The following is a 10706-nucleotide window of genomic DNA, read 5'->3' as shown; positions in this document are numbered from 1 at the left end:
TAGCGGTAGCCTCAGAAGAGCAACTTAAAACTAAACATTCTATGTCAGCTGATTTTCAAAGTAGGAAATGATCAGTTGGAAACTGCATGAGGTAGAAAACGACAAAAAAGTGGGCAATACGCCTTTTCATAACTTACTGTGGAAGTTGTTTTTTTTTTAACTTAACTCTTCGTTCACTTACACACAACACTGTCATTTCTTTGTTTTCCGTGTTACCACCATAGAAAAATACTGATCTTTAACATGACTGATTTCCACCCAGACACCCAGCAAAGACTGACTTGACCTTGGCTTTGTACAGTATGTCTCTTTAAAGGGGCTCAGGGTACAGTATCTGCACTGCAATTACTTTTTCTTCTTTTATATTAATGTATGTATGTTAAAGAAACTATCTAGAGCCTTAGAAATGTGACAAAGATTGACTGCGGATAAGTTCAAAGTTCAACCCCCCGGCAGAGCTAAAAACAGATTTGAAGGGGTAGAACTTCAGTAAGCTAGAGTAAGCCGATACTGCTTCAGTTAGATCCGAGCTCCGCACAAAGGAGCTCAGACATTGGACAATTGCTCCAGTGCTAATACTATGGGGGTTGATACACCTTAACGATAGGAGGCTTGACCTAAGACTTACATATTCTTTCCAACGAAGGACAAATGGACCTTAGTCAGCGTAGACGCCATATTTATTTTTTATTTTTTTCATGATTGAAAACGGGGTTGCGACGGATAGTGTTGAACGTTCAACAGACGGAAAATTGAAATGCGTCTTTCAGAAACCTTCCCAAATGGCTGTGCACCATTTGTTCTGAAAATTATAAAAAAAAAAAAAACTTGTTTTCATTCATTTCATTTCACCTTGTTTTCATTCGCGAGAAAATAAATATGGCGTCTAACACTGACCACCTCTCCAAAACAGTTGCTTTAGAACAACTCAAACAGTGCAAAAAAAAAAAAAAGTACATTGTAGGAATTTCACTTGTATATGAACACGTGGTAGCAGCAATGAGGATAAATAAACAAATAAAAAATAAATTAATTGTTGTTTTGCACTCGGAAAGAGGACGTTGTGATGTATATAAAATCAACAGATATAAATAGTCTAATATTTACATACATGACACGATACACTTAACCTCACATGTAGCCTAACTTCTGTAGAAAGTGCATCGCAGTTCCTCCGCCTTGCGCTTCTCCAAACGAGCTCAAATTCTAGGCAAGAAATGTGTCACCGTCATGGATGTCGATACTCGATTTCCTTTCTTTGTTTTGCCAGTCTTACTCAGTCCGATGTACATCCCGGGATGTGCCTGCGATTCGTACGCATTGTAGTTATTTGCAAGGAGCGTTTCTCGGAACTTGCATTCATCTGTGAACTGCGTCTACAATAAAAAAGACATAGCAACTATTATTTTCATTGACATTTCATTAGACCGTCTCATGAGTCATAACATAGGCTATATCATCGAGCTTGTGTTTAAATAATACAGCGACGTTCTTTTTACAGCGAGGAATTTTATGGCGCAAATAGAACAAACTGTTTATTAAATTTTCATAATCTACAGCAAAGAGACGGCTTTGATCTTTCTTCATGCAAGGGACAGCCAAAGTAAATAGATCCATGGCTTGGCCTAACTGGTTTGAAATTACACCTATTCTTTCTGGGTCATGGAAACGTATAGGTGTTTTGGGGGTCTTGGTCAGCGTAAAGAAATTGGAGAGGGTATGGTTTGGGTGGTCCTCTTTGGCCAGTTCATCTTTACTCTGACTGAGAAGGACAGTAGGTGCATGTGTTGGCTGGCAATGCTAAGAATGGAATGCGTAGCCCGAATGATCTACTGCGCTACCGTTCCTGGGTTCGTCCGTCCCACAATGAAAACACCACTAGTCACTGGAAGCACGCCACAAGTGAGCTCAACAATGTAACGCTGTCGGAGACTCTGGGACGGGGAGGGGGAGGTCGCTGGTGAGGCCGTGAGGGGATACACCTCAAGTACAGGGTAATATGTCATCGAGCTCTGATAAGAACATTCACGGGCGGAAAAACGTTGTAAATCATTTCATACTCACAGATCCGAAAAGCTTCCCTTTGCTGTTCATGGCCACGAATAGCCCGCTCCGGACGCCAAACAGTGTCACAACTCCCCTCTCCACCGGAGATATCTCAAGAAGACCTTAAACACACAACAAAGAAAATAAATGACCTTGTTTGGCTTATATCTTTAGCCCTGTCTGGCAACTCCCAACCATGACTGCCCTTCTAAAAATTGTACGTGTTTACGCTGAAGCTGCCAGAGCATCCTTTTTGAAGGAAATGACACTTCCCGCCTCTTCAGATTTCCCAAACGTAATATCGCATCTATCGTTCTCTGTAAAACCACTAAGATGTATCTTTAAATTACTTCTGCTTTATTTTAAACCACGTCTTTCCCCAATGATTTGATTGACACGTGTCAGAAAAAGACATTTTTATTATCAGATCCTTGGCCACTTAAGAAGAGTCTAAAGAAAACTGTTATTTAATGTCATCATTTCATCATTAAACTGTCATTTAATGATGAAATAACTACTGTTTGTTTAGTCTGTGATGAATGTTGACAAACGTATCCAGTACTTCTTGAGTTTGTTTTTAGAAACACATGAAGTGCGTCAACACAGATGTTTAGAACGACTGCAATGGACATTAGGTTGAAATTTTTAAAGATATGGTCTCAGAAATGTTCTGTTTTAGCCTAATGTCAAAAGACATTCTAAATTCCAGATTAATTTAATCTGTAGTTCTTTAGAAAACCATCTGTACTGGTGTGTAATAGTCTGAACAAACTCTAAAGAAGCATAAAGCAACTCAGGAACCTATACAGCCAAAACAGTTCTCTATTATAAGAAAGTATGAACCAAAGAATCACTGAAGAATCTTAATTTTTTTTTAAAGAGTGAATGTTAATCTGTCGTAAAGGATGACTTTATCTTTATATATTATTATCTATATTATAGGCTTGGGATGCTGGCCCTGTTTCTGTCCTGTTCTGGTTACAGAGACCTGTTGCGTGCGTAACGCAGGATGCCAGATGCTGGTGCGCCACCACACCTGACTTGATTCGGGAAATGTAAATGGAAGCGCTACAACAGGCTTTGTTGATGTTATCAAACATGGCATGATGTTGAATAATTTAAAGTGTTATTAAGATTATTTTTACTGATTAACAGCCACTGAGTGTTTTTTGTTACCATACATGTTTTTATTTTTTATTCATTTTATTTATTTATTTTGCTTTTTTTAATTCTATAAGATAATTCTTTTTCGTAATTCAGTTTCATTTGGGTGACAGTTTCAAATCCAACAGCCGATCAAGCATGCATAAGTACAAATAACAGATGAAACTTACTGTAACGGTTTTCGTTGTGCACGCCGGTAATTCTACCGTCCGGTAATACTTGGAGATGAAACCCGATGCCAACATTGCAGTAGAGACGTCGCAGTCTTTTAATGCCCGTGAGATAATCACTGTCCCGGCTGATATCTCTTTTTTCCCCGGGGATTCGGGCTAGAGAACGCGAGTAGAGGGTCTCCCAGCGTCGCTCCACGGGTCCGTTCTGCCCACCGGGCAGCGGAGCGCAGCGCACTGAGCTTGTCATAAGTCCTAAGACCACTATTGGTAATAGGGCCGAATGGACACTCATCCTTCTGAGCGGTACGTGAGCGTTTGAAAGAGTTGAAGACACCAAACTACCGTCTTTCTCTGTATTTGGGTCGGCAGCCAAAAAGACGCACAAAGAGCTTACTCACGAACAGAGCTACGGTCAACCCTAGTGAGCGGCATGAAGTCGCGCTCAGCGGGTTTCCTCTCAAGACACTACACTTCAGACTGGTGTTCAAGCTGTTTTGTTTTCACACAAAAGTTGGAAAATGTTGACCGTCAATTCTAGCCTCGCTCAGCCATGCTACTTTTTTCCCTTGCCGACGATATTTATAACTGCAGCGAAATTACATCACACACTACCTAGTGCATGACGGAGCAGCCTTCTGCGCCACTCCGAGCACACTGATTCCTTATAATGTGCGCACGTCCATGCCGTGGGCAGTGAGACTACAGCGCGCGCGTGTGTGTGTGTGTGTGTGTGTGTGCGCGCGTGCGAGTGAGAGAGGCAAACGTCATAACCGATCCCTTACAATAAAACAACATTAGTTAATTTTGACAGTTCAATGCCGTTGTCTATGGGAATAATGTCTTTATCAGCTTCAAATCTGCGTCCGAATGACTTTCAAAAGAAGTCATTCTTAGAAGCTGTTAATGGTCATCTCGCGTATTATTGCTTTGATGCGCCTATAATAAATAATGTAATTTTTCTTAACTACGTTCAATAATATAAGAGTGTGTTATAAAGTAACAAATATGGTAGCCTACGACTTTTTTGCAGAATGTATCCAACAATAATGATCCGTTGCTATGGTTACCCGCGTTCTGCAACTATAGCCTATCTCTTTTAGAAAAGGAATATTTTGGCGGCAGGTGGAAAGTGCCATAGCTTTTTGTCGTTTCTGAAAAGCATTTTTAAAGTAAAATCGTTCAAATAAAATACGTGGAATTAAGTTTAGTGTAGGCTATGCGCTTTGCAAAACAGACCGTTTTATAGGATAGTTGAGTCTTTGTGTAGGCTTCTTTTATAATCGGACGGAAATAAAATAATTTATGTATGGGAGGATGTATCGGAAATCGCAACGTTAACAGACTGCAGTGTCATGGAGACCGTTCTATAACTGAACAATAACAGGAAAAAAACAAAAGTCGAATTCGAACGAATAGCAAATACAAATTCAAGAAAAAGCGACCCTGTTCCGCGAAAGAACAATACTGTGGAAAAAGAAAATAAGGAAATGGTCTGCGTAATGACATAAATTGTTATGAAAATAACACACAGACGTTGATGTGCAAACATAATCTATGAAGTCTTTAAAGGGGCTTTTGCACATCCCTCTGACAGCGTAAAGAATGCTAGATAATTCAGCCTGACAGTGCTGTAGCTGACCTCTTACGAGGGTCTAGTTGTGTATGTTGTGCGTCAGAGCATTGTGGGGGAGAACGTGTAAACCGCTGGACGCATCACACTGTGAGTCAAGCTTTCTCCGCGGCCCCGGGTAATGCGCGCTCCCTGCTGCTCGTGTAGAGGATGCGACGTAAAACGAAAAGACCATGGGGGATGGTCAAAACACTTATCAACATAAAAGTAAGACACCTACTTGAAACCTCAAAAGATTGTAATTTGCGCTACTATTGATAGAGGCTTTCGTAAGGATAGTACGTGAAAATCATTCCGCCCAGAATGACCACCTCTTTAACGCACCGACTGCTGCTGCTCAGGCTGAATGAATACTCGAGGGTGTAGGCCTATTTACTATATTGGAATAAATTACGCAGAGGGTTTAATTACACATCCGTTTATAGGAGAAGGAGTCTTTTATGTTCTGTTGTGTACAAACAAACAAGTTCCTCTTCAAGGACAGTTAGAGAATGTGCCTGTTCACGTTACAGTGGCGTACAAAAGTATTTGGATACTTTTACCATAGCCTACTTGGTATCCGTGGATATGTTTCACATAATAATAATAATAATTAAACAATGTAATATTTAAAATTAAAACAGGTGTTTGATAATTTGATAAACTCTGCTAGAACGTGCGGTAACTTCATGTATTCTCAAAAATCATCTTTGCAGAACTTGGTTCAAAATATTAAAATCTAAAATCATTTATTTGCAGATATTGTGTTATTTAGCTTTAGGTGTGTCCAGAAAATGTCTAAATGCATTTAGGGGCACTATACGTATGCCTATTAATAATTTTTACTTAATTGTTAACTATTTTATTTTATTATTTTATTTATTTTCATTTATCTGTTTATTCTTTACGCATTTTGAATTTGATGCACATTGTTTCTACATAACATTAACAATATTAGGAACAAACTATAATTTACACTCAGATGTTTTTGTATTTTGAGGAAGTGGTAAAATGTCCAAAACTTCATGAATTAAACAAGGTAGGTCTGTTGATTTAAACGTATATGGGCCGATGTCTGGGACTGATTTGTTTATACAAATCATCGTGGCAAACAAACAAAAAGTTCCCTCACTATAAGTCTTGCTTGCCCCTCCTTTGTTTCGCGTGACAACGTTTCCTCCAGACAGAACACTCTCATCTCTTAACTTCAAAAAGGAGAGTTGAATACCTTCTAGACACAGAGCCTGTTACCCAAATTGCTTAACCTGTATCTAGGCGATCCCACCCATCCGAGCTCTGACGGTTCACTAAATGTTGCTTGCTGATGGGGGTCTTCTGCACACAGGAATGGGTCGTTTGTCAAGCGGTTCATTTGATCTAAGCATGTGTGGCTGGTTTTATATAGGCTACATGTTGGCGGCACAGACACTGATCAAACAGACTTGTTTTTTGACCCATTTGGATACCCAAATCGAAAAGGCGTGTGATGCTTTATACCCACTGCTGAATTATAATGACAAAAAACTCAAACGGTCTTTACAATAGGTTATATTTAGACCCACATACCATGCACGCTTTCATAATTTAATCTGCTTCTGACCAATAATGAACGCTTTATATAAATGTAAGTCACTGTGTTACTTTTTAAACCGAGTGTTTGCCGTTGATATTAAACTTGCAATAAACAAATGCTACACATTTGAACTATTCTAGTCTCTTACGGCTGTAGCCCTATCAACTTTCTGAATACAAGCAGCGCAATGAAATGAATTTAATAATAACAGGGCGCTCAGCCGCTCTCCATGGTGCTGCAGTCGCGCTCAAGCGGCTCAGATCCGCCTCTCAAATGTGTGTGGACATGAGACGATTTTGTTCAGTCAAACGGTTTAAAAAGTTTGGGGTTAAAACAAGGAGATAGCTTCTAGATTTGTTATTTTTAGTATTATTATTTAATAAAAGTGGCGTGAAATGTGTAATAACGGGCATTGAGAAACGGACTTGTGCTGTTTGATTGTATGTGTGATATGAATTAGTTGCAGTGCTCTAGGATTTGATCAATCAGGCACAATTCTTTTAACTGTGAGTTCTCACAGTAATACAGTGGTATTATTATAGTGTGCTGGATTTACTAAGCAAGTGTTTAGAAGGCCTGTGACTCCTCTCTTCAGATGTAAATCACTTTTACCGCTCTTTACTTGCAGCACACCATCAAACACAGAAGTGACAACCCGGCCTTCAAATTCTAGATTTATTGTAAAGACAACACTTTCAAACCTTTGATAACGTTCTGTGATTCCACAAAAACTGGCCAGAAGTCAGTGCTTCCCTCTATAGGACACTTTAGGAAACACAGTGACGGAAGAGTTTGCTCACTTTTAGACTGCTGAGACGTCGGAGTGCATTAACCTTCCTTGTTAGTGTGACTAATTCAAATAGGATTTATTTTGCCCAGACAATTAGGCCTAGGCTACTGTAAAGTTTACAGAAAGCTTTAGTGAATAAAGACAGAACAGTTTGCTGTGTGTTAGTGGAATTTATTTTCACTGCTTTTAAAGCTTGTGCTTATATCTCAAACATTAATTTGCTCAGAGCATTATCTTTGCCTCATGTAACCTATTATAATGGTATTTGTAGTAATATTCCAGAAGAATACCCTATAAAATGTGAATCATTTTACAGATTAACACTCTTAAACACATAGTATCTAATAACCTAACAGTATTAATAAATGTATCACTTAAAAAGCTGGAAGCAATGTGGTGTGATGTTCGTGCAGAGGTCAGCAACTCTACAAGGTCCACGGAGATGGCCAGAGGATGCCTGTCTGTACGAACAAAGACCCCTCAGGCTCCGCTGGGTCAATACTTGAGGAATTCCTGACGATACCAATTAGATGGGCACGAGGAGCAGCCCCTTGAGGCCCTCGGGCCGGAGAAGAATGAGACTGAATCACAGTGATTTTAATTGCAGCGGTTTTCACTAGTGCACGGCTTTAAGTAATTTCTGAAAAAGCACTCGGGGGTAATTTCATTATCAATAGATTTAAAAACATTACAGTAATTTTCGAAATAATATTTATTTATTTATTTATTTATCCATTCATTTAGGCTATTCACTTATTCAATCATTCAATCTTTTTTCTTTCTTTTTTTAGCACTTGTACACTTTCTGTTCTCATTCGAAATTACACATGAGGTGTACTCTCAACATGACCCGACAGCCCGATCTTATAGCCTTATGTATTTTTTTTTTTTTTTTTTTTTTGGCAGCAGGGTTAATGAGTGCTTATGCCCTCGACATGGCGGCAGACGCGTCATTGTTGAAGGCAGGTCATCAGAAGTCGCTCGATCGGGACGCTGAACCCTAACCCCTGGGTCTCTGTTTACTTGTTATATGCCACTGAACTAATAGGGGCGTCGTGTGCCTGAATAGGTAGTTACAGCTAAGACCTAAGAGCATGCAAAACTTTGCACACATGAGTTTTGTAATTCCAGTGGCTTCAAATATTTTTGTAATATTTTTTGTAATATTTAATAAGCAAACAATTCGATAATTTATTTTCCTGTATTCTTGAGTTGGCTGTAAACAGTGATCAGTGATGCACAAATAAAAAGTGCAATAGTGCTTTTTTTAACGTGTCAAAAAAGTGTACAATTTTGTTAATAAAAAGTTTGATTTCAGAATTTTTTGTGATATCATCCAAATGCATACACCTTTATTTTTAGAAGAATACATCGTAAATCTGAATCATGTTACCCATAATTTTGAGAGCAAACCACTTATTTGTATTAAGTATCGTAAAGCTGGTGCTGTCATTATTTTCATTGGCCAGAGGGAAGAAAGCACTCCTCGGTTTCTGATTAATATGGTGATTACAGAATATAATATTTGACGTCGTGGAAAGCTTTTATCTCGCCTCCAATGTATTTATGTGTCTATGAAAGGGTATGTGAAAAATAAGCTATCAGGATGGCAAGACAAAGGTTCATTCAAACAGTTTCATTTATCTAAGAGTCCGGCATACCTGTTAAGTAATATTAGAGTTTGGCATTCATAACAAACTATACAACGCGTTGCTCTTTCTAAGACATATTTTTTCATCGGGGATTGCCTTGTTTAGAAAATCGCCTTTTCTAAGGCTTCCCAGGTTCCCCCAGAGATATGCCTTTGTGACCGCCAGGAAGCTCTCGAAGCTGCGAAGTATAGAATAACACTCTTTTTTCTCCTATATATTTCAAAAGCACAGATCTCTGCTCTTGCAAGTAGCCGCTCTTCATGTAAAACACAGGTTGTTACGGTAAGTACGGTTTAAAATAATAAAAAAATAATTGTATTTTATATGAGTATAAGTGATTGTGTTTTTCTTTTCTCCTATCGATTTTCTTTCTTCTTCTTCTTCTTCTAGATGATGACACTTGAGGCAGTTAAGGAGAAAGGGGGGATGGTCCCAAGAGGGAGTCCCTTTTTGCTGGACCGCGGAGAGACTTCAATACCAATGCGATCACTTTCACAGTTGCGGTGAATATATCTGCAGACATTGCCATTAATTTAGCTGTCAAAGTTTTAATTAAGCTCCACAAAATATGAAGACTATTCTGGAAACAGAGAATGCATGTAAGGTGGGAACGAAATAAAAGATCATTGATCATTCACTCTAGTCTTTTGTCCAAAATGCCACTGTATCATGTATGCTTAGCCATAAAACCAAAAATGTATATTTTCATATAATTTATTGGTGACATTCCTCCAGATGTTTAGCTTTCAGTGTCAAACAATGCCGTTTTAATGCATTACTCAGCTTACAGTGTTCAATACATTTGACATTTATCAAAACTATGCTTCAGAGCTGATGTCATTACATATATTTAGACTCAAATTTGTATGAAAAAATAGGAAGCTGAAGAGTCTACTCATACGGGATTGTTCAGTTGTTCAAAGAGAACAGTGTTATTCTAACAATGCAAGAAGAAAATCTTTGATATTTGGAAGTGTAGAAACTATGTCATCAATAACTTAAAAACATATAAACAAAATAAATATGTATTACATTAGTAATGTACAAAGTACTCCTGATTGCAGTTTAATAACAGTAGCCTATCACATGTAAGTTAAAAAGCATCTGTTTTATGTTTATGGATCTTTGTTTTCTACTTTATACTTCAATAAGGAAAAAGTGCTTGTCTGTACACCACCTATAAAAGCCGTAGTCTGATACATAACACATCATTGGCATTGTCAAGCACTTGTACAACATCCTAATTCGTGATTACAAACATTTACTCTATGTTATCTTGCTCACATAAAAAAGTAAATGACTGTACAGCTATGTACAATAATTACAAGTCTTTCCCTGGTGAAAAAAAGAACAGTTGCATACTTAAAGTTCTCTATTTTTGCACACTAATTTTGTACTTGATATACTAAAAATTATTTTTTAGTACTTAATCTGAAGAATCTTGACATGTACTCAACTGTGCTATTTTAAGACACCCATAAATATGAACTAAAATGTAATAAAAATGTATTTTGGTACCACTTGAAGCCATCTTTCATGCAAAGGTGGGTTCAAGTGGTATCTAAATACATTTATTAATACAGAGACAGTATGTTAATAGCACATTATATTTCATATGCATGGTGTCTCAAAATAGCACAGTTGAGTACACTTAGAAGATTATCTTAAGTACTTATAATCTTTTTTTTTTTTTTGTATA

General features: G+C 38.0%; 1 protein-coding gene across 1 annotated transcript; it reads right to left on the bottom strand.

Annotated features, from left to right (window-relative positions):
- Positions 1-870: 870 nt before the first annotated feature.
- Positions 871-4027, bottom strand: fgf4 (fibroblast growth factor 4). Its single transcript, XM_059523574.1, has 3 exons — positions 3381-4027; positions 2065-2168; positions 871-1376 (listed from the first exon to the last, which is right to left on the bottom strand). The coding sequence occupies exons 1-3, from the start codon at positions 3673-3675 to the stop codon at positions 1200-1202; spliced, it is 576 nt and encodes a 191-aa protein (XP_059379557.1). The 5' UTR covers positions 3676-4027; the 3' UTR covers positions 871-1199.
- Positions 4028-10706: the final 6679 nt, after the last annotated feature.

This window comes from Carassius carassius, chromosome 3 (assembly GCF_963082965.1).
Source record: "Carassius carassius chromosome 3, fCarCar2.1, whole genome shotgun sequence".
Classification (NCBI taxonomy): domain Eukaryota; kingdom Metazoa; phylum Chordata; class Actinopteri; order Cypriniformes; family Cyprinidae; genus Carassius; species Carassius carassius.
This window is presented reverse-complemented; position numbering and strand designations above follow the sequence as displayed.